Raw genomic sequence first — 24,502 nt, 5'->3', positions numbered from 1 at the left:
TGCAACATGGCACAAGATGAAACCAAGTGTGGGATTTCATAAAGGATGCCAAACCTATTTTTCAAAATATGTGTAACATTGCAGCACTACACAATCACTGGCCACAAACAAATAGCTTTTAATTCAATTTTTGATGATATGACTCAAATAGGGAACTCTGCAGCAACAGTGATATTTGACCAACAGCAACACGGTCACCATTCTTTACATCAGACATGCCACAAACTTCATCCAAGACTACTCATTCAGTGGAATATAGGAGTATAAAAACAAAGAGTTTATTTATTTTAACTTTTAGAGGTCCACTTCAGGTGCATTACCATTTCTGACTTTGCTGATTTGCAAACTTGTGACAATTTTACTGTTAGGAAATTTGAATAGTCCTAAAGCGTAAAATGTAAACAGGGTAATATTTAACCCACACATGAGACTTGGAAGACATAATAATTATAACATACTAAATTACTGGAAGACATAATAATTATAACATACTAAATTATTTTTATAGTAAAAATACTCCATACATAAAATATTTTGTTAAGAAAAATGTACATAATCTTACTGAGTACCAGGAGGGTGTATATATATTTTTTTGCACAGGGGACAAATTACTACCCAGGATTACATTGCAAGATAAACAGATTTGTTAAGTACAGTGTAATTATAAAAATTACTAATGTTCCCTCGATGGCTACCTTTATAATGTGTTGCATCCAGTGCATGGTGTTGATTTTTTTTGCACTACTGACACACCTTTAACATGTAATCTTCCCATAGCCTCTATAAGTGAACATGGCTACACCTGAACTTCACAGACAATTAGCTGTCCTTCAGCTTTTTGATCCTTCTGGAGCTCAGCCAGCATCTCGAGCTGTCTATCCTCCTTGCTCTTCCCATCAAGCAGCCCTCCTTCCCTCTGTGCCTCCACCATGATCCCCTCTTCTGTATTTCGCTCTCCATCATCGCCATGGAATATCAGCTCCCCTTCCTGGATCACCTGTTCGGCCGCAGGCTGCCACGCTGCGGTGCTGTCCCCCTCAGCAGTGGTCACTGCAGTGTACTGATAGAAGTCAGAGTCTGCTTGAAACATGACCAAGGCCTGGGCTGTGTGAATGCGCACATGCTGTGCTAGCGAAGTAGCATCCAGGAATTTATCTCCACATGAATCACAGGCATAAAGTATCTGTGTGTTGGGGTCTAGAAACAGAAAAGGGATTGGGTGAGTGGTATATTTTTACTTCTGTTTTTCATTCAGTGAATTAAGACAAGATGACTGGATGTGTTCCAAGATTTTCTAATATGCAATATGTGCTTTGAGTCAAATGGTTTGGAAAAATTGCATTAATATATTTTATATCAATTCACAATATTTATCAATTTACAATCTCACCGACTTTATTGACTCATCCTCCTAAAAAAGGATTCATCCTCAAACTTGCCTTTCTTCATGTATAAAACCCTTATATAACAAGTATGATGACTTAAGGACATGCTGTGTGTCGTTACAAATTTTGCTTGGTTTATTTCAGTCTCACCTGATTCTTGTACTTTCTCTACTGCCTTGGTAATTTCCGCTTTCAAAGCTTCAGTTTCATCAGCACACACGGATGCATCAACTGGCAACACTAGAAACACATGAACATGCACATGCTTTCAGGTTCACTGAAGACAGATTTTTCATAGGTTTGAATATGAATGATTATCTTTGTGTCAGCCTTGTGACTGATAGCTGACAAGTTCTGTTTCTCTAACTACAGTATTTGGTAGCTAGTTGAAAGTAACTTTCGTAAATGCGACATGAAATTACTGCAATATGATTACTTGACTTGGGGTAAGAGATTGGATACAGTCACTTGAAAAAGTTAAAAAAAAAAAAAAACGTTATTGCCTGGTTACATGCGTGTGCGGTGGACTATCATAAACTGTATATTTGGTTGGATGCACATATTACTCATACTTTACTGCCTCATCTTGTGTGTGATGGTTGCAATTCATGTGGCACAGATAAAATGGATTGATGAAGTCTAGAAGAAGTAGACAGCCCGCACATTAAAGCAAAGCTAAATTCCACAGCAGTATGAATTACAATAATTCAAAAGAGAGAGAAATAATGCCAAATTTAACATAACCCCTATTCACACTAGCATCCCTGTAGCACTAAGAAGTCACAAACTCAATTAGTGTGTCCAATTAGACATTTCCACTTCTGGGTTTGCTGACTTTTGTGGCACACAGTATTCATACGAAGCCTGATATCAACTCTAACCTGTGAGTTGAGTCACAGTGCTGGCTGCTAGGGCTTCCGTTGCCAGGGTAACAATATCCTCACTGACTGTTACGATGTTGATCTCAGCATCCGATGCGGATGCCCTGACGCAGCCGTCGACCTCCTCGTCTGAGCAGCTGCCAGCGCCGGAACGCTTCCGCTTCATGCCAGCATGGCCACGGTGGACAGTCCTTATGTGAGAGCGCAGATTATCTACGCGGTTAAAGCCTCTGCCACACTTGTCACACAGGAAAGGTTTCTCTCCTAAACAAAAGTGAACAGTCAAGTGAAAAATGTCGAAAAAGGAAACTGAGAAATGTGTTACCTGTGTGAACAATGATGTGCTTAGAAAGGTCACCCACGTTGACAAATGACTTGTCACACAATTGACACTGGTGAGGGCGGACATTGTCATGGTGGCGAATGTGATTAGCCAGTTGACTGGACTGTACAAACCTGCCAGGGACAGATAGAAGATACGGTACATTCCCGAATAAGTCACTACATTTTCTAAGTGAAACCTTATTATTTATACAGCGGTACCTCTACTTAAGAACGTCTCTACATACAGAATTTCCAGGTTAAGACGCGCTTCAACGGGAAATTATTGCCTCTTGGAAAAGTGCTATACAAGTATAACAGCATTTACCATTTGTTAAGAAATTTCAAGATACAAAAAGCAAAAAATACAGTATGGCTGGTACTCGCAGCTCCCAGAGTTTAATGAACGTAACATAATTATGGTATAGCTGTTCTGCCATTGGCTATTGCCTAGCATTCCTGGCATCCAATTGGCTAATAGGGACCTCTACTGTATGTGTATGTGTTTATCCCAGCATCCTCTTCATTCGACCATCATGTTCGGACAGCTTTACATAGTGTATTAAATGTTATTCTTTATTCTTGTTTTTTTACATTATGCACAACTTAGATTTTATGATTATTGTGCAATAATCTAGTTATAACATGTATTTGTTACATGTTTTGATGCATTTTTATGCATTATAAAAGAGTTATGTCTGAATTTTGCGGGGGCTGCCTTGGAACGGATTAGGGCATCAACATGGAAAATGCGTCTCGACTTACAGAATTTTCAAGTTAAACTATTTTCACAACCAATTAATTTTGTAAGCAGAGGTACCACTGCATATATCTTTTTATTGTCATTGACCTTTTACCACAACGATCGCACACGTAGGGTTTCTCTCCGGTGTGCTGTCGGACGTGGGCAATAAGGGAGCTGGCCTGGGTAAAGGCTTTGCCACAGGTGGGACACACGCAGGGTTTCTCTCCTGTGAGACAAGCATTCCAGGATGGTGGGCATTTACTCAGGCTGAAGCGTAAGAATGTTTTGCCTTGCACTGTTTGTCACTAAAGTACCTGTGTGGATGCGTTCGTGCCGCTGCAGAGCTCCAGGATCACTGAATGCTCTTTGGCAATGAGTACAGACGTATGGTTTCTCGCCACTGTGGACCCGTAAGTGACGCTTCAGATTTCCTGACATACAAAAGATATGAAAAGAATATGTAATACACCAGTACTTGATTTGATCAAGCCCATGGACATTTAGGTTTGTGTTGGTTGGTAGCCATTTTGATCTGGCAGTGCTCAACAGATTCAACAGATGGCAGTGTCATGAAAAAAAACGGAAGCTATTATTCTTACCCGAGGTGGTAAATTGTTTTCCGCATTCTCTGCACTTGAGGGGTCCATCTGCAATGTGGATTTTTAAGTGGGCCTTCAGATTTCCGGGCTAAAAAGACAGGGCCACAAAGGTAGTTAGCACACATAGCATTATTTTCCCAAAAAGTTGCTTTTCTTTTCTTTGATTGAACAAATGATCTCATAAGCAAGCAAATATATACAGTAGCAGCTGTATGAAGGGTCTGTGTGAATCCAATACCTGATTGAAACGTTTGTCACAATGCGGACACTTGTTGCCCTTGTTGGCGTCGTGCGTCTCCAAGTGTCGCATTTTGGCAGTGGGATCCGAGAAGGCCTTGTCGCAGTATTCACAGCGATACGGCTTCAAACCACTGTGCACCAGCCTGTGGCGCTTTAGATTCCCTGATGTGGTGAAGAGCTTGTCGCAAGACTCGCAGCTGTAGCGTGCCTCCCCAGTGTGCCGCTTGCGGTGCAGGTTGAGCAGGCTGATCTGACGGTAGCTCTTTCCACAAATTGAGCAGGAGTAGGGCTTCAGAGGACTGTGGAGGGGTAGATGATGACCTTTTAATGCTCAGCAGGCTAATCTTAATTTAAACAAAAAATACTTACAATATAATTTGGATCTAACCTGTGTGTTTTCTCATGAGCTTTACAAGCCGCTGCATCTGAGAAAGCCTTGTTGCAGTCTCGGCAAGTAAATGGCTTCTCACCCGTGTGAATGCGCATGTGTCTTTTGAAATTGCCAGTGTGCGTGAATTTTTTCCCACAGTCCTTGAAAGAAGAGCACATGTTATTTAGAATATATGCATGTATGTAACTGTATTCTTTAGTGCTTTACAGGGTGAGCTGGAGACTGTTCTGGTTGCAAGTCGTGTGCACGTCCTGTACAGGTCACTAGTAGATGGCAGGGCATGAGCTTATTTCGTTTACTCACATGGTTTTAGCACAGCTGATGCTATCAAATTTAGTTGTTTCATTGTGCACTATATAATCAAAATAAATGACAACTAAATGTATTTTAATTTCTGATCTCGTGTCATGGTCCGATTTGTAATCTATTGGTATAGACAGTCAAATTCCTAATCTATGTACCTGTATATGCTGTACTAATTGAAATAGAAAACTACACTGTAGCACATTTAATATATATATATATATATAACTACAATAAACAACGCCTATTTGTTTGAGCCAGATTTTAAAAACATTCCCCCGCCCTGCTGCCTATTGCGCATTGTCTCACCTCACATTTGTGTGTCACAGAGCTGTAAGGCTTCGACTCGGATCTGCTGCTGATAGTGGTGGAGTGGACAGTTTTCTCTCCTCCGTCATTGCCCCCGTCTCCCGCAGGTTGACTGGCTTCTGAATGTTGCTCGGTGGATATGTCTTCTTCATCCACGTCCTCATATTCTTCTTCCTGGCATGGCCTTGCCACTTTCTTCTTGGATTTATTTTTTATGTCTTCATCATCTGTGTCATTATCTTACATTCCACCACGAGAGAAATTGGTAAAACTGATTTATTTAGCCCATATACATACTAGTGAATATTTAGCTAATAGGGGTGACACAGCTATGACAAAAAAACACTACGAAGGCTTACCAGATGGGAAGTTTCGGCGAGGAGGTTTCCTAATTCGTCTACCACGAGAAGTGATAATGGGGTTGCTGACAGATTTGATGGGCGCATCTGAAAATGCATATGACAGTAAATAACTCCTCTGACATCATAAAGTGATGTAAACATTTCCAGCTGCGCAACAACAGTAAAATGGTAACGCTAGCCTTTCGTTATCATGAACTTACACGGTGTGTAGTCGACATCAGAGAGGTCGTCCTGAAATGTGGATGTTGGGTCCTGTACAGCATCACCATCCTTCTCCTCCTCAGTCTTTACAGGTGTTCTTTTTTGTCCGGCACTGCTTTTGGTAGGCGGTGCACTAACTGAGAAGCTTTTGGCGGGGCTTAACTCTGAAACTTCTGTGATCTGTGTTTGCACAGTGGTGTGTTTGTCTTGGTCCTGATTTTCTGTAAGGTTGTCATCTTTTGTGAAGGTTGTGGAAGGTTTCTGGTCAGCCTGGAATACTACCTCTGCCAGATCACTGTCATGTTCTTCTCGTGGCTGTTCTTCAGCTGGCTTTTCTCCTTCACCAAGAAAAGGTACCGTAATTTAAGTAAAATCCACGACTCAAGGTAGCTTATCTTGGGATTTCAATTAGTTCAATCAATTCAAGTGTCTACATGAACTTACCTTCAGCAACATCCAGCGTGTTAGGGGACGGCGCTGGATCGTTCACCGACTGGTAAACTGAGCAAGCGTTTACAATCTCTTCCATTTGTAGGAAATTTGCAACAGCAACCACAGCTTCCACATTGTCAGAAGTTAAACTCAGCTTGGCTGTATACATAAATTCCAGGACCTGGGCCAAACCTGCATTGATCAGATAGCATTACAAATGGCTTCTTTCTCACAAAACTGTAACAAAGTACTCCTAACAACCTGCTGCATTACTGATGTCCAGGTGTACCACATCCTTCTGGTCCAAAAAGAGAGTGCGAAAGTAGACACTGCAGGCTGCCAGCACAGATTTGTGCGCCTTGAAATCTACTCCATCCACAACAAATGTGCAGTCACACAATAAACCCTGTTGGCGCTGATTGTTCAGCTGCTCCAGAACCTTCCCACTGTGCCACGGGAACTCCATTGTGCTTCAAAGGTTTATAGATGACAGGGACAAGATGCCACAGACTCTGAGGACAATTTGTAAGAAGAAGGTCATGTTGATTTAAAAAAAAAAAAAATTACACAATATACAAGCTTCGATTGGCTGGCAACCAGTCCACAGTGGATCCCGCCTATCGACTGGACAGAGAAAACACAGTTGGCAGGGATGAGCTCCAGGTGACCTGGGACCCTAATGGTCATATCGTAGGAGTAGGCTCTATAAGTTGAGTGGATGGAACATGCATTATTCACTGCAGAGCTTTTTTTTTTTTTTTTTTTAATGCTTCTAATTCAAGCATTGTCCCTGCTCACGACAACCCACTAACTCACAATATGCCTATGAACAACTTTGCCCATTTGGCTATTTGGTTACTTTTGTGACTGCTCCACTGACATTTTTTATTATATATATATATATATATATATATATATATATATATATATATATATATATATATATATATATATATATATATATATATATATATATATATATATATATATATATTTAAATATTTATTTTTAAATCATCAATTTAATTCCTGTTTAGAGGCAGACGACATGAGAACTATTTTCATGTTGTTCTGCATTGAACTGGAAGAGCGCTTAGGCCAACAAGACCAAAGTGGATAATTTTTTATGTCTAGGGGTATCATTTTCATACAAATCACTACCCAAGGTGACGACACAAAGCTGAAAGGTCCTCTGACATTTTGCTGTATTTGCTGCGATTGAGCCTTCATGAAAAGATATTTATCCTTTGGTGTCAATTGAAACTGACATACGTAAAACGACGCTCACTTATGTAAAGGGGTTACGTTCATTTTTAGTAACAAAAAAAAAAAAAAAAAAAAGAGATAACTAGACGTATTATTTAGCGTTTCTGTTCCAGAAAACAACCATACAATAATTTAATCTTCCAAAGAAAATGTAAAAATACATAGCCTATATGGTAAATCATAATGAGTATTATGAGTTCAGCTTGGGTTCTGAATGTTTTCAGCATATTCACCAATAATACTGTAATAGGCTACTTGGTGAAAATGAAGCTGCTTCATTTGATCAATTTCCCACTACGCAGTCAACTAAACATAATCTGATCTGAGTCCAATACGCTCGACATTGTTTTTGCCCCTGGAGATTTATGAGACGTCATTATAGCACGCAAAACATCGCTGTCCTTGATAGCGAATTGCCAATATCACTGTTTTAGGGTACGTTTGACATGACGGGGTAACAGTGAAATCGATTAAAATGCCTCTTAGATCCTGGCGGTCGTGTTATCAGGGATGAATTTAGCATGCCTAGCGAAGAATTTGTGCGACAGAGACAAGATGGCGGGCGCCGTTGCCAACGCTTGTTGTTGTCTTCAAAGCTGGTTCTTCCTGAACACCTCTAAAAGTTGCAGAGTTCCACCTACCACCGAATCGCGTGCTTATGCTTGCTCCTTTGACGGGTCCTTGAAATTGTAACCCAGATGGATATTGGAATTTATCTCAAAAATAGACTCGATCGAGTTTTTCGGTGATCGATCCTGTGCAGTTGACGGCTGTTGCCTCAGTTCAGCGCCATCTTCCTCTCGCTGATCGATTGATAGGGACCGGTCGGGACCGTCAGATGGGGTTTTCTGGAGCATGCGCAGTCTGAAACATTTGCAGTTGTGTTGTTCTACCGCATGGCTGTGCTCAAACTCACTAGCTAACAAGTTTTATCTTGAATTATCCATTCATTCATTCATTTTCCATGCCGCTAATTCCTCACGAGGGTCGCGGAGGTGCTGGAGCCTATCCCAGCTAACTTCAGGCAGTAGGCAGGGGACACCCTGAATTGGTTGCCAGCCAATCGCAGGGCACAAGGAGACACACAACCACTCACACACACACTCACACCTATGGACAATTTAGAGTGTTCAATCAGCCTACCATGCATGTTTTTGGGATGTGGGAGGAAACCGGAGTTCCCGGAGGAAACCCACGCAGGCACGGGGAGAACATGCAAACTCCACACAGGAAGGCCGAAGCCCGGGATTGAACCCTTGATCTCAGAACAGTGAGGCAGACGTGCTAACCACTCAGCCACCGTGCCGCCTATCTTGAATTACACTTTTGAAATAAAAAAAAAAAAGGATACATTATTCAAAGCTCAAAATGTCACGATTTTTTCCCTCAGAAAAAGTTAGATATAAATTTGTTACATTTTTTTTCCTCAATATGAATTTTAAATAAATTTTGCACACTTTATATATCATGTTTACATTAATAGCACTCAATGCCACTTCTATTTAAAATCAAAACCTATCACACTGTTTTTACTCATAATCTATGTTATTGTATACTGAAGATATTTTGGTTTTAGACAAAATGATGAATATGACACAATAGCTCAGAATTCCAGCTTTTTATCTTGAGGTTTTTACATCAAGATGTGTTAAACAGCCCAGGAGAGGTTACCTTTTCTCTGAACCCACCTACTGACTGATAGGTGTTTCTAGTTGCTCACTGTTCTGAGATCAAGGGTTCAATCCTGGGCTCCTGTCAACCTCTGTGGAGTTAATGTATTATCCTGTAGGTTTTCTCTGGGTATTCAGGCTTCCTCAAACATTCAAAAACATGCATGACAGGTTGACTGAAAACTCTAAATTTACCATAGGTGTGAATATGAGTGTGGATGGATTTTCTGAATGGTTTATCAATATGTGCCTGACAATTGATTGGTAAACAGTTGAGGGTATGCCCCGCTTTCTGCCCATTGTCTGCTGGGTAAGCTATAGCACCCTAATGAGGTCAAGAAGTACAGATAATGAGTGTAATTCAGTTTTTAGGACAACAAACACAACTAGTCTGGTAACTTTTAACTCATTCTCAAAAGTCACCCAGATGAGCTTTAAATGGATTTTGTTCTTCATTGGTTTCTTGATCTGCCTTACAGTTCAGCGGTCAACGGCTTGAATCTGGCTCCCTGTCATTTTCCCAAACGTGCATCTATGCCTATGTTTGTTAGTTCAGTTGTTAGTTCAGGTTTCCATCTAGAATCAGAATTTCTTTATTTTAGGTTGTCCTAAACTCAACAATCATAGGCTCCAGACTTTATTGAACGACCGACCCACTTCAAAGACGTTGTTGGAAGCCATCCAGCCGGCAACAAAAATACCTGTACCTGAACATTGGTGTAAAAATATCCTTTTGTTTTGGACAAAAATTATACAGCAAACAACAATTAGCTGAGAGTAAAATAATTACAACAATGTAGGGATTTTAAAGCAAACAGGTCATTGATACAATAAACTGTACCGATTGAAACTGAACTGTAACCTGATCAAAGAACACGTAGGACTTTTAATTCAAATTTTGGTACAGTAAAACTGCAATTTTTAGTTCGTGAGTAGTCAGAATGGTCCACTACTAATATTCACCTACCTTGGCCAGAACTCATTCAGAACAGTGGATTTACAGTACCACAAAAATGAGAGTTGTCACATGATTAAAGTATGCATGTAAGACTTCTATTTCAAATTTTCAACATTTTGGTACGGTAAAAATGCATAGTTTTGAGTATGTGTGAGTAGTCAGAGAGGTCCACTTCTAAAATTCCCTAAACTTGGCCACAAAATTCTGCATTTACACTACCACAAAAATGAGAACTGAAAGTAAAAGTATACTAAAGTATACACATAGGACTTTTAATTCATTTTTCTTAATATTGGTACAATAAAAATGCATAGTTTTGAGTATGGGAGTGGTCATACGTCCACTACTAATATTCACCAACCTTGGCAAGTACGTATTCAGATTTGTGGATTCACAGTCCCACAAAATTAACAACTGTACCCTGATTAAAGTTCACATGGATGAAGGACTTTTAATTCATTTTTCCAAATATTAGTGCTGTATAAAGGCATAGTTTTGAGTGTAGGAGTAGTTGGAGAGGTCCACTACTTACGGTATGTTCACCAACTTTGGCCTGAACCTATTCAGATTTGTGGATTTCCAGCGCCACAAATATGAGAACTGTAACCTACCATATACTAAAACGACCCGTTGCTCAGGGGACTCACATAATGTACTGACGTGACAGCACACGTAATGCACATGTAGGTGGAGTGCTTTTAAGATCAGGCAACTTTATTTCATTTTTAAATGATGAAAATGGTTGTGTTATTTATTTTTGGAGTGTTGAGAGTGTTTGAAAGAGTTGGGAACAACGTTAGCACACGGATGTTTGCCTTGCTGCTCGGTCCGAATGCATTTACTGTAATGCTTGAATTATACGGCTACGCTAGTTTTACGGTCTGCTGTTTTGACTACGGGAACAAGAACGTTCGCTGGCTTGACTGCAGTCAACAACTTATTTTTCACCCCAGACTTATTTTCCTGTGTACGTGTAAGATATGAAGGGTCGCGCATGTGTAGTGACACTAAACCTTGCTTATTTTATGAATTATGACCTTATTTATTTCTCCCAACACCGGCTCATCTGCCCACCGGCCCATCAGGGAAATCCCTGGTATCCCCGTATGCCAGTCCGCCCTTAGGCTCCAGCACACCTGAAACCCTAATGAAGATAAACACCACATATTTCAACCCATATACTGCTAAGTGGTAAAGGAAATGAAAAGATGGATCCATGGTTTGCATACAATAAACAGGCCTCAAAGATAGTAGGCCCCACGTCTTCCTTCCATTTGTCGGTATGTGGCCGTCATTGAAAAAATAAGTTTGGACATGATAATAGCATTGTTCTATCCAATTTGATAACAATCTATCACGTTGAAAGACAAAAAATGCGCTTCAGCTATTGCAACAGAATGTTCCTGCAACCCGGTGAAATCTGTTCAATGAGGAGATTCGAGGGGTCCTCTGTCCTGCAATGTCACTAACCAAATCCCATGATTTTCTTGACAAAATCTCACAGTGTTGCCATGTTGTTGCTTTATTTTACTAGCAGCAATTACTGTGTTTGGGTACTTATAGGAAAATGACTAGAATAACGTTCTGCAACATGATATTTGCTCTGTGTATTAAGAATGTATTGTCATATACCGTACGATTGTAAAATATGTGCAATCGTTTTTCCTCACAATTGGCGTTTAAGGTTAAACAAAAACATACAATGAACTAAATGACTCCTTCTGCAGATTTGATCAAAACCGCAATTCTGTTTCATACTGTATATAACACACGTATCCGTACATTTTTTGTTTTGCAAAATAGGGAGATGCTTGGTTACTATGGGAACGGAATTCAAGAGTGCTACTGACAACAGTGATGTAAGTGTCTAGTCCCCAAAAACACTTACAAGTCAACATAAATAGTGTACTGTGTTGATGTGTTAAGTCCACAGTTCAGGTTTATTGGTGTTGTTTTTTTTTTTTTTTAAGCTCGTGACCGGCAGAATGAAATGGTTACCAATTAAAAATGCCATGGTCAGTCATGACATGAACTTTGACAACTTCAAACAATTTCTGAATGTGAACTAGCTGGCAAGATTCAGCCAGCTGCTGATAAGCTGTACGAGGAAATTTAATTCCTTACATATATAATGGTAGTGGTATTCTTTCCTCTGTGCCTAATATTCATACATTGAGATAAAATTTCAATGTAATTATAATAATTCCTATAAAATGAAAACATCCCGAATTTTACTATTCTTCCAATAACTTCATGACATTCCAGAGATTTGATTTTCTTTTTTTACCTCCACATTTGCTTGTGAGAGCAGGAGAAGAATAAAGATGTCGAGGGGAGGGGATTTGTTGGAGACGTCACCAAACATGCATTCATACTTTACCCCCATTTTCTCTCACTCACACTCTCGCTCTCTTTCTTCTTCCCTGTGAGCCAGCTGCCCTCCCTCGTCATTTTCAAGCCGTCATGGGCACCAGATAACTGCCTGCGGGCTTACCACACATCATGGGTTGTTGCCTCTGTAAAAGTCACAAAGGTCAGTGTCAAGATGCATGTGTGTGTGCATATCCTTGTGTTTGTGGGCATGCGTGCGTGTGAAAGCAAATTTGAAAGTTGCGCTCTGATCATTTGATTCTCACAGAGGTGATTGACACTGCTGACATGCCAAGGACAGACATCTAGTGTCAGAAACTAAAAATACCATAAAATGCAAATACATGATGCCCTATATCCAAGCATAAGCAATAACTATATAGCACAAATTTAATCTTTTCAACAACAACAAAAAACCCTACTGTGTTGTGTGTTTATACAATAGCTGTGCTTTGTGAGGATCTGGAAAACATATGACTAATTCATCGAAAGCGTGTCCCATCATTTGTATTCCATGCTGTGATGTTTACATGCAAATGGTCACTCTCTGTCTTCCTGCTTTGGAGAACTTAACCATAAATGAGATACTGAAGTGATTTGACATTGCATGGGAGTTTAATCTCATCCCTAATAACACTATTTTCTGGCTGAATCTGTAAGGCACTCTGAAAGTATTCAGAAAATGAGCATGGCAGACAGGGGGTGTATGTGTGTGTGTGGTCTTTGGAATGATACCATGTTTCCTTGATTTGCAAGTGGGTGTGTATTTATGTCTGGGTTTTTCTTCTATTGTGTGCGTATTTGGGAGTTTGATCCTGCTATAGTGAGTTAAGTAAATGGAAGGGTATCACTCGCCTCCTGTTGCTGAACTGTTGCCATAGCAACTGCCAATTGTCTTGACGCCACCTTCTCAGGGGAAACCCCAAGTGTGTGAGTGTCCACAGACCTTTTTAAGGATGTTAATTTCCATTTCATCTTGTCATTCCTGAACCTTGCCTAAATAAATGAAGTTGACATGAGGCTTAAGCTGAAGGGAGGTTTGAGAAATTGGCTCGCTTGACACTTGGCCCTGATAATGAACGAGAAACAAATAGTTATGAACTCTCTGAACTCTGCCTAGCGATATGAGCACTCAGATAGCAGACATCTTACATTGGCATTCATGTGTGCTTCACTCATAGAGCTCCACTTTCCCATGACGGTGATACAAGAGGTTCATCCTTCAACCTCCGCCAAGGTGAGTCAACCCCCCAACCACCACTCACCCAGTGGTCAGTTGTGATTAAGATTTAGAAAATTTACCTTCCCACAGAAATCTTACCTTCCCACATGCATGATACTCTGAGATCAGAAAAAACACTGTCTGCTTTAATTTAACAGAATTCATCCATGTAATGTAGGTGTAGTATGTCAAAGAAAGCTTACACACCTATGTTCAAATTTCAGGTTTTTGTCATGTTAAATTATATTAATAATCTATTCTATTATAATCTAGAGCAGGGATCCCCAAACTACGGCCCGCGGGCCAGATACGACCCGCTTCCACATTTGGTCTGGCCCGCTGAACAAAAAAAAAAAACAAAAAAAAAAAAAAAAAATTGGAAAAAAAAAAAACATTTTTTGTTGTTGTTTTTTTCAATAGTGTTATTTATTTCCTGGCTTTTTTCTGTGAAGAACCCAGAGAGGGTTATTTGGTTATTATCTATTTGATTAATAGTGTTATTATATTATATTATATTATATTATATTATATTATATTATATTATATTATATTATATTATTTACTTTTGTTCTGTGAAGAATCCAGAAAGGGTTATTTGATTGTGGCTTTCTGAAAAACAATAAATCTTTACATTTAGGCACTCCTGCAATCGTTACACCTTTTCTGTTACAAACTGACCCCGGCCCCTCATTAGAGAAGGGAAAAGTTATGTGGCCCTCACAGGAAAAGGTTTGGGGACCCTAATGGCAAATACATTTCAGATGTTCTAGTAGGATTTTTTTCCCCTTTCAAGTTAAACTGCAGAAGCCAAAACATTTTGTTTGTTTGGAACTGTTAATAGCACCACCATGTCGAAGCCTAAATAGAATACATTAAAAAATGCTCATGTTTAATGTCGAAATGGACGGAACGATGTTTTGTTAACACAAAAGTCAGTACGGCTTCTTCTTCTTCTACTACTACCATTTCCGGTATATTTGGTCATGCTGTCTTTAAATACTCTGGGAAAGATGAACCGTACCACAACTAGGGTTGGGCATCATTTCAAATTTAACGATTCTGGTTCCGATTCCAGCTCCACGTTTCGATTCCAGTTCCGAACGATTCCCGATTCAGATTCTTTTAAGAGGCAGGGCCAAAATAAAAAATGCAGGGTCAAAAAAATAAGCATAGTTTATATTAAAGTCTTAATTTCTCAATGATTTTTTAAAATTAAATGAACTTCTCACAGGGGTAATTTTAACTTGTGTACAAATATCAGTCTTTGAACTTGAGCAATTTTTTTCCGCTCGGCGGTCAGAGCATTGAAACAAGGAATCGAAATTTCAAAATTTAAACGATTCCGGGAGCATTGGAGTGTTGGAACCGGTTCCCATCGATGCTCGATGCCCGATGCCCAACCCTAACCACAACCTTACTACATTGGTTATTATGGGTACCTCCTGTTGATGCAGACATGGACTTCACTTTGGCTTGTTGCATGTGCCAAACTGTTAATTCATATACAAGAAGAAGAGAAGGTAATTTTTTTTACTGCAACTGAAAATTTTAGCAAACATTTGTTTTTCAAAAATAGGAATTTTATAAATGTGTAAACTACATTATTATGCTGGAGTAAAAAAAAAATACAAATCCACAATAAATTTTCTTTAAAAACTTAGTTTCTTACCATATTTACCTCAATTACCCCACCACATGAAGGCAATATCAATCTGTGCACGTCAAAATAATTTGTTCTGACTGCAGGTCTGACGCAAGAACACGCAAGTCCTAATCGGAACAACATTTTAAGTATCTATGAAAACAGGGCATTAGATCATAATTTTTATCAGAAAACTGATCGGACTAGGGAAATGTAAATGTAGCCACTGCCATCCTGTATCACACTCAAAATCATGAAAAGAGGCTTTTTTTATAGCTCATGGAAAACATTAGATAAAATGACAGAACATTACAGTATGCCAAGATAATCCAATAATTTTAGTCCTTGACTGGGAATTATATGGGTGGAGGGGAATCAGGTACTTGCTTACTATTGACTTTATTCACACTGTTGTAGACAGGTTAAAAAGATCCCATTATTGCAGTATAGTACAAATAAATTACTAAAAAATCTTACATTGTGATTTCTGGATTTTTTTCCTTTAGATTGTCTCTCACAGTAAAATTTAAAATTTTTAAACCCACCCATAATTTCAAGAGAGCTTAAAAGAATTGTAGGGTGTTCAAATAGTTATTTTCCTCACTGTACATGCGCATATTAAAACACATGATTATTCATATATTTGTTTTTAGTCAAAACTTTAAATTAAATAAAAAAACTTAAATGTCCATTACTTAACTTGTCTAAACAACAAGCACAGGTGGTTTCGTCACAGTTATAGTATTTATTGTATCCATGCTTATTTTATACACTATAATACTATATTATTTGTATTAATACAGATTTAATGTTTTTTTTGTGTTTCATCTTATTCAGATTACAATAGTACACTGGATTCAACTTTATTATCAGACCTTATTGCATTTTTTTTGTGTTATTATTAATGTGTTGTAATTTCTCCCTATGTACAGTTAAATTATTGGCGAATCTAAAACCCTCAGTTACAATGTTACAATATGACTCTGGTCTCTTGTAGAATTAAGAAGCACCTGTGTGTTTGTGCCCAATATAAAGTAGGTTTTAATTAGAATAGTTAAACAACCATTTGATGATATTTTTATATGAATGCAGTAGGTAAGTAGGTGGGCAGGGTAAGATGGGATAAAAATTTTATTTACGAGATTCACAGAAGTGTGGATCATTGAATCTGGTGTAGTGGTAAACGTATCTGCCTAACAGTCAGGAGATCTGGGTTTGCTCTGCTGAAAAATGTTTGCAGGTTGTTTCATGGGTATTCTTTGAGTACTCTGACTTGTTCCCACTTTCCAACAATGTACGTCTTAGTTGTATGACTACTGACTTTGTAGTCCTCAAGCATTTTATACCAAGTTCTACCCAAAAAAACACGTAACTTTCAAATACGACTACCACGGCCAACATGAGAAAACAGAAAAAAAAAACAAGATGATTGTATTCTGAAATTCTACTTAAAAATTCCTAACCCTAATTTAAAAAAAAAACAAAAAAAACCATGCATTTAAAGTGGTATGAAAAATCACCATAAAATGTGATCTGATCTTTGTCGAAATCACACAGATGAAAAAACACTGTCTGCTATAACAAAAACCACCCAAACATTGAAAGGTTTTCATACTTTAATGAGGATAGCATGCAAACAATGACAGGATAGGGTAAAATAAGTAAGTTAACCTTCTGCCTTAGGAAACTTAAAGAGCAATTGAAACCAATTTTTACCAAACAATTTAAGTCAGGTCAGGTGTGTGCCAATTCACTGATGAGTGGTTTAAAAATGCCCTGCCCACTATAAAACAAACACCTGGTAAGAATTGTCTTGATGAGAAGCACTGTCTGATGTGGATCATTGCTTGGTCAAAAGAGCTTTCTGAAGACCTGCGATAAAGGATTGTTGATTTGTATAAAGCTTGGAAAGGATACAAAACCATCTGTAAAGGTCTGGATGTTTATCAGTCAAAAGTCAGAGAAGCTGCTACAAATGGAGAGAGTTTGCCGCTGTTGCTTCTCTCCTAAGGAGTGGCCGTTCACCAAAGATGATGCCAAGAGTTCAGTGCAGAATACTCGGAGAGGTAAAAAAAAAAGAACCCTAGAGTGTCTGCTAGAGACTTACAGAAATCACTGGCACAGTCCAATATCTCTTTGCACACATCAACTATATGTAAATCAATGGCCAAGATTGGTGTGCATGGGACGACTCCACGGAGGAAGCCACTGCTATCTTAAAAGAAACATTGTTGCGCGTTAATGTCAGAAAAAGGCAGTTGGACACTTCACAAAGTTTTGGCAAAATATTCTGTGGACTGATGAAACCAAAGTTGAACTGTTTGGGAGTAACACACAATGTCATCATGTGTGGAGGAAATATGGAACAGCTCACAACACCTCATCCCCACTGTGAAGCATGGTGGAGGGAGCATCATGATTTGGGGCTGTTTTGCTGCCTCAGGGCCTGGACAACTTGCAATCATTAATGGAAGAATTAATTCAAACGTTTATCAGGATGTTTTGCAGGAAAACCTGAGGCCGTCTGTCAGACAGTTGAAGCTAAAAATAGGAGGGATGCTGCAACAAGACAATAATCCAAAACACAGACGTAAATAAATTTCAGAATGGTTTCAGAAGAGCAAAACGTTCTGGAGTGGCCAAGTCAAAGTCCAGACTTCAACCCCATTGAGATGCTGTGGCATGACCTAAAGACAGCGATTCATGCCAGACATCCCAGGAATCTGACAGAACTATAGCAGTTTTGTAGAGAAGAATGGGCCAAGATTAGTCCTGATCGATGTGCCAGACTGATCTGCAGCTATAGGAAGCGTAGGGTTGAAGTTAGTGCTGCCACAGCGGGGGCAACAAAATATTAAATGTGATGGTTCACTTATTTTCCCTCCTTCTATCAGTGTTTGCATACTATCCTCATTTAAATATGAAAACCTGTAAATGTTTGGGTGGTTTTGGTTATAGCAGACAATGTTTTTTCATCTGTGTGATTTCGACAAAGATCAGATCACATTTGATGGTGATTTTATGCAGAATTGTGAGAAATTCCATAAGGTTCAGATACTTTTTTCATACCACTGTAAATATTGGTAGTTGAATGAAAATTGCACTTCAATGCTGAGAAACAAGTTATAGGTGTGACAATTCTAGATTTTTTTTTTTTTTTTTTTTAAACAGACAAATGGCTTAAAGAAAATGTCCTATTCCTGTGCAGGATGAACGTGCTCCATCAAATGGAAGTGCAGCAGATAAAAGCGACCACTACAACATTGGCGAGCTGGCCACTTCTTCTCTGTTAGGTGAGACTGCATGTTTACATTTACAGCGACAACAGGCTGCACTTCACCGCGAGTAAAGCACATGAGGTGGGAAATTATATTAGTTACCATGGGAGCTTAGTAATGATATTTCCCCCTTTATGATGTATTATAAACATGCACATACAGTGGGGAGAACAAGTATTTGATACACTGTCAATGGGAAAACCCATTGGCAGTGTATCAAATACTTGTTCTCCCCACTGTATGAACACTAACCCCAACCCTATACCCAGAGAAGTGAACAAACAAACATTCAAGTTCAGTGCACGACTCTATTAGTCTCAGCTCAGCTGTCATCAATGTGTTTTTCCCCTCACTGAAAGTTTCTCTCTAAAGCTGAGCACAGATTTAGAAAGGACAGAAAAACACTGTAGGTAGTAATGGATAATAGAGGCAATTTATTATCGTAAATGCGCAACTGTGGAGGAAAACGGGGAGTTATGACAGAAATGTAATGAAGCTCACTGACCCAATAAACCCACAGATACTCTTACTACAAGATTTTTATAATTCATATTTGAACTTCTATTTATAAACTTTCCACATTATACCCATCCTTCCTCTGCTTGCACGTCTTTATTTCATCAAACCTACTAAGATGTATCATTCCCTATTTAGGTCTGGTGGCTACGATAAAGGAGCACATCACCAAGCCCACAGCCATGGCTCAAGGGCGAGTGGCTCACCTTATTGAGTGGAAGGGCTGGGGAGGTGGTGGCGAGGCCAGGGGAGGAGGAAGTGGGTGGAGTGGAGGTTGGGCTCGAGGAGGCGGAAGCTGGGGGCCTGAGGAAGATCAACAATTTTACTCCCAAATGACAGATGAGATCAAGGAAGCTCGCTTTGCTGCTGGTGAGTCAGAAGAAGGAATTCAATTGAGTAGAAAAACAAAAATCCATGTGGACCTCGTTTTTGTTCTCGGGCAAGTACAATCAATAGAGCTCCCGGGTAGAGTGACTCACGAAAAACAAGAAAGAAAACATGTGTTCATGTGCAGGAGTAGCAGAGCAGTTTGCCTTGGCTGAGGCCGCCATGAGTGTTTGGTCGATGAACGACTGCTTCGAACAACCTTCGACCAGCTTCCAAGGTTGGTTGTCAATTTCATAGTCTTGGTGATCCTACTGAAATGGCTCTTTTCTGTGACAGTGGGACAATAGACGATTGAATTCCACTCCACTGCCCCCCCTCCACTGGTTTCTTGAAGCTTCGTCTTCAAAATGTCAGCAATTATTTCTCTCTATAGAAGAAAGAGTGACATTACAATTATGATGATGTGACATTATAAGGAATATTCATCCAATTATACTCACTATCTCGGTTTTAGTGCGGTGTTTGAGGGGCATATTCTTTTAGAGAAATAGCAATTTCTACTAGAAAGGTCTGGACCTCTCTAAAATATATTTTCTTCCACAGTGACTAATGCCCCTTTTCCACTGCATGTTAACAACTTGTCTCAGTCACTTGTCAGTTTATCTCTTTTTCATCTGTGTTGGTCTGTTGAGGTCAGGGTTCTGAGAACATATTGCCCTTACTGGGATGAACAAGGTGATCTGAATTTGAAAATAGCACCAACGGAATCGCAAAAAAAAAAAAAAAAAAAAAAAAAAAAAAAAAAAAAAAACGTCATATTGAGCGCAGGCCATTTGGGGGCCCGAAGCAAAATAATGCCAAGAGGCCCATATTTTTGTAAAAATTTATTAAAATTGTAACTTTTTATGTTTATCTTTCGTGATTCTTGATCTCATAACTATGTACACGACATTGCCAAGCATTACCGAGAATTGTACATTTGGGGAAATCATCATCTTGTGAAGAGGACGGCACTCCACCTCCAATTCGAAGATACTTAATAGCTCCTTTGAATCATCCAGAGTACAAAATATGATTACATGGAAGGAAAATACTCGTCAACAAAAACGTGTACTGTGGGGAGTGCGCAACTAATTAAGTAGAATCACCGTAGGCTGATACATGGCATACTACTTGATAATAATGTCCGATATTAATGAAATGACTTAAGTCTACACTAGGACAGATAAATTTCTCCAGGGTATTTTGCCTACTATTTTTGTACCTGTCCACACTTCATTTAAGGTGCGTTTAAGGGCCTCCCCGCTTCTGCGAGGTACGCCTGCATTTGCGCAAACTACGTATGCGTTAAAAGGAGAAGCCTCATGTGTTACGTCATCGCCCACGCGGTTTATCTCTGAAACGGAAACTCATTCCTAGCCCACGGAAAATTTGAAATTACTACTCCTTCTAGACTGTCATTATTTTGTAATCACTGGTTTTTTCGTGATCGCAATTAAACTAATCAAACAGGAGCGAGAGTGGAAAGGAGAGCACGCTCTGCTTTTTTTTTTTTTTTAACGTGCAGGCGCCGTGTTGTGATTGAAATTAATCTTAATAAAACAACGGAAGCCTGACATTACTTGGGATGTTACAATCGATGCTCAGTTGCGCTCTCACCACTTGGAAAATAACAAATAGAAACATCTGGTGTGACGCTGAGTATATTTCCGGGAAGCAGCAACCAGGACTGGACTGCTTGTACATAAAAGTGGCGATCCTGGAAGTGGCAACAGTTATGACAGGCAGAAATATCTGGGGAAAAAAATGATTGCACGCCTCCTTGACTTGGGGTACCACGCAGGTCACTTTTCGGGGTTTAATTTTCGTCTACGCATTTTTATATACAGTACTCATGTTTGGTCAGCATTGAGTTGGGAGGGGCCAGCCCCGCAGCTGGCTGATCGGATACAACTCGGGAGACGAGCTCTGTAAAAAACGCTCATCTCCACCTCATCCGCGATGGGAGGACCCCAAATGGGCACTGAATTGAAGCATATTATAGAGATGTAGTTTGAAGGTTCCAGAAAAATGTGTGGAAAAGAAAAGAGCAGGATAGCCACGTCGTGATCGTCCGCCTCCATTGTTTACGATGCTGTCATGCCACACTAAAAACAGCGACAGCATGACATCCCTTGCTGAGTATCCGAATGTTGTACGGTGACAGCAGTCCATATTAGGCGGCGGGTAACATTACCCGCCTACATTAGCCCTCTAACAACTAATCCGGGTAATAGGCATACTAGTGTAGTCGACATGTGGTATAGTCCAAGTAATTACACGTTTAAGGCCATACTACGCTCTCCAGTCCAAATGCATATTATACCAATATTTCGTTTTACTACAATCAGCGGAAGCCGTACATTTGCCGTTGCCGACAGGTGACAACTTGCTCGGCTTTACTTCAGTCGCTCCGGGCCTTCGCCCTGCGGCTAATGGCAATTACCAGTACGACATATTGACAAGATCAGCTGACAACAACGTTCAAGTCGGAGTGTCTTGCACAACAACAACAACAGCAGCAACATCAACAACATGCTGTATTAGCTTGATACTGTTGTTTCTTTTCTTCTACGATTTTCTTCTTCCTTTGTTTCTCTGCTCCAGAAGGATAAATTCTATTCGACTTATTCGTGCATCTATTTTCCAAGCAAGTTTGAGGACCAATCATCGCAAAGCAGGTTCAATGTCACTCCCCAGGTTGCTAGATTGTAATGATAAAAAAAAAAAAAAAAAATGGATGTTTGCATAGATAAACGGCAATGCGCGCCACATTATTCACGATGCTCTATTAACAACGTATAAAACGAGGTTGCCAGATTGGAGGCCCCCTAGTGGTGGCCCTAAGCAGCTGCATAGGCTGCATATAGGCTGGGCTGGGCTTGATTGAGCGCATCCAAAGGACTAACAAACTAAAATAACAATGTAGATATCCCAAGTCTCCTGGAAGTTCTGGAGCCTTCCGGTCGATAAACACCTCCCTGAAATGAGTTTTTGGAACCTGGGATGCCTGATAATGGAAGCTCTGTACGACCAATTACAGGATGGAAAAAATGTTGATGTTTTATCCCAGCAAAGGTGAATCTGAATTGCAATTGGTTATAAAAATAGTACCACTACATCTTTAGCATACTGCGTGTGGCTCTAAAGACTAAGCGTTATTTGACTGGGTAAAAACAACCACAACAAAACCCATCATCCACATGCAAGTAGTGGAAGCACTCCAGCCAATGAGAATAGTCAGCCAGGGTTGGCTGATGGAAATGTTTCGGTAGCCTTTAGTTCTGGTGCGAAAATATAATATAAAACAGTACGCATCATGGGTGTTGCACTTAAGAGTTGAGTTGATGTTTCCAATTTTTTTTCACTGGCCCGTGCACCATTCCTTCTCAGGGACACAGAGGAGCCACCTGTTGTCTTGTTTCCTGCTGGATAACAGAAGTGTCAGTCCCCCCCAGTACGGGCAAAGCATCCACGCTCAGACATATGGTGACAGCCAGCTCAGCAGCCTGGCCACCCCCAATCAACCACCCATGACCGGCATTAGACAGCAGGAGAGGAATTCTCCCGGCGAGGACAAATGCAGTGCAGTCACTGCAGAGGCTGCTGTGCGACACATAGACAGCAGCTCGCTGTCTGAGGATGATGTGTTTTATAATTAAACAAATTTGCATTCCAGATTGAGTGGTGCCTTGAGATACAGGTGACTAGACATGATTTTTTTCCTTTTATTTATTTGTTTAATTAGGAGCTGTTGTTCAGATATTTTGACTAACGAGCTAAAATTTGAGATATAAGCGCTAAAATCAACTTGCTTCACAAAAAGCAGCGGTTTGCTTCCAGCTGTTTATTGTATCTCCCTTTTGAGGTTTACTGTCAAACAGACAAACGAACAAACAGACAAACGAACAAACAGACAGACAAACAAACAAACAAACAAACAAACAAACAAACAAACACACAAACAAACAAAACAGATAATTACACCTTCTGTGTACCTTTACCGCCAATGGTACTTACACCAATACTGTCTGGCATATATCTTTATCTTCTGCAAAGAACATTTAATATTACGACTGAAATTATCTCCATTTGTGTTGTACTGTCCCCAGATGACCAAGGGGCATTGACCAGAAAGAGCAGCACAATGTCCATTCAACTGAAGTACTGAGACAAAAACGTAAATTGTCTTAACATTCAATTTATGTAAATGATGTACTGTATGTTTATTTATTTTATTTTATTTTTTGAAGAAGAAGAACAATACTATTGCTATTGCTATTACTAGTGCTATTTTTTCTCATTAAAAATACATTTCAAGCATTGTGTTCTTTTTACTGGGAGTCTGGAATGGACTAATGGCATTTCCATTCATTTCAATAGGAACAGATTTGAGAGGAGATTGTTTGATGTTACAAGCGTGTCGATGGGCAAAATGAAACTCATATCTCAAGGCACCCCTGTATTGTGATTTGAAACCAGAAAGATTTAAGTTTAACACCAGCACTTGAAATCAACTGCTCATGAACTACTGTCATGATAAGCATTTCGTTAGCCTAATAGCATAATTGCCTAACTCATATTTTAACATTTTCGGGTTTTTTTTTCTTTTTCGTGCAAACATTGATATTTATATGACTAAGGCAGAAAGTGTTTTTGAAAGGTTCTAAGTGACATAGGAGAAAAGCAGTGAGGCAGGATGATGCAGCAGTGGTAGGAGAGTAATGTATGCATAAATCTCAATTTGGCAAAAATATGCCAGGCAGTTTTGCTGTTAGGCTAACGATTAGTGAATGTGAAGTTCGGTTTAGCTACCTTATATTGGACTTTTCTATTCAAGGTACATTCGATATAGTGTATTTTATTTTATATTTAGCTTAGACTCAATGAAGTCTTGTGGAATATTGGGATAAAACTTCCTGTGTGATATGCTGCTCTGTCCTTAGTTTTTGTTATCCACTTGTTCTTTCACATTGCACAAATGTCATTGTGACATCCAATCGTTTGCAAGACTGGAGATTTGAGGCTGCAGTGTAACCTCACAGA

The 24,502-nt window shown here is 39.5% G+C and overlaps 2 protein-coding genes across 3 annotated transcripts; one reads left to right on the top strand and one right to left on the bottom strand.

The window, feature by feature from the left end:
* Positions 1 to 106: 106 nt before the first annotated feature.
* Positions 107 to 8,279, bottom strand: zbtb17 (zinc finger and BTB domain containing 17). Its single transcript, XM_057826174.1, has 15 exons — positions 8,076 to 8,279; positions 6,431 to 6,681; positions 6,182 to 6,361; positions 5,737 to 6,075; positions 5,534 to 5,620; positions 5,175 to 5,413; positions 4,560 to 4,702; positions 4,170 to 4,470; positions 3,932 to 4,019; positions 3,647 to 3,763; positions 3,438 to 3,558; positions 2,592 to 2,722; positions 2,267 to 2,530; positions 1,536 to 1,625; positions 107 to 1,197 (listed from the first exon to the last, which is right to left on the bottom strand). The coding sequence occupies exons 2-15, from the start codon at positions 6,633 to 6,635 to the stop codon at positions 797 to 799; spliced, it is 2,706 nt and encodes a 901-aa protein (XP_057682157.1). The 5' UTR covers positions 6,636 to 6,681; positions 8,076 to 8,279; the 3' UTR covers positions 107 to 796.
* On the top strand, positions 5,971 to 23,717 carry fam131c (family with sequence similarity 131 member C). 2 transcript variants are annotated; one of them, XM_057826209.1, is made up of 9 exons: positions 5,971 to 6,090; positions 11,866 to 11,921; positions 12,497 to 12,595; positions 13,614 to 13,669; positions 18,505 to 18,589; positions 19,229 to 19,459; positions 19,605 to 19,694; positions 22,850 to 23,159; positions 23,569 to 23,717. In XM_057826209.1, the coding sequence occupies exons 3-8, from the start codon at positions 12,565 to 12,567 to the stop codon at positions 23,116 to 23,118; spliced, it is 762 nt and encodes a 253-aa protein (XP_057682192.1). In that variant the 5' UTR covers positions 5,971 to 6,090; positions 11,866 to 11,921; positions 12,497 to 12,564; the 3' UTR covers positions 23,119 to 23,159; positions 23,569 to 23,717. The 2 variants fall into 2 exon arrangements, with proteins under 2 accessions (XP_057682192.1, XP_057682183.1); XM_057826200.1 differs by having other exon boundaries at positions 22,850 to 23,717.
* Positions 23,718 to 24,502: the final 785 nt, after the last annotated feature.

The sequence above is a fragment of the Corythoichthys intestinalis genome, chromosome 2 (genome assembly GCF_030265065.1).
Source record: "Corythoichthys intestinalis isolate RoL2023-P3 chromosome 2, ASM3026506v1, whole genome shotgun sequence".
Lineage (NCBI taxonomy): Eukaryota > Metazoa > Chordata > Actinopteri > Syngnathiformes > Syngnathidae > Corythoichthys > Corythoichthys intestinalis.
The sequence above is the reverse complement of the archived record's forward strand: the minus strand, read 5'-3'. Positions and strand labels throughout refer to the sequence as shown.

What these genes read in the sequence shown, in the direction of transcription:
- zbtb17 (XM_057826174.1), bottom strand. Translation starts at nt 6,635, where the DNA reads ATGGAGTTCCCGTGGCACAGTGGGAAGGTTCTGGAGCAGCTGAACAAT. An exon ending in CACGCTGGATGTTGCTGAAG is followed by an intron (nt 6,076 to 6,181) that starts GTAAGTTCATGT and finishes TTCTTGGTGAAG; the next exon opens with GAGAAAAGCCAGCTGAAGAA. An exon ending in AGAGAAAGTACAAGAATCAG is followed by an intron (nt 1,198 to 1,535) that starts GTGAGACTGAAA and finishes TTCTGTTTCTAG; the next exon opens with ACCCCAACACACAGATACTT.
- fam131c (XM_057826209.1), top strand. Translation starts at nt 12,565, where the DNA reads ATGGGTTGTTGCCTCTGTAAAAGTCACAAAG. An exon ending in CCTCTGTAAAAGTCACAAAG is followed by an intron (nt 12,596 to 13,613) that starts GTCAGTGTCAAG and finishes CTTCACTCATAG; the next exon opens with AGCTCCACTTTCCCATGACG. An exon ending in GGAAGCTCGCTTTGCTGCTG is followed by an intron (nt 19,460 to 19,604) that starts GTGAGTCAGAAG and finishes GTTCATGTGCAG; the next exon opens with GAGTAGCAGAGCAGTTTGCC.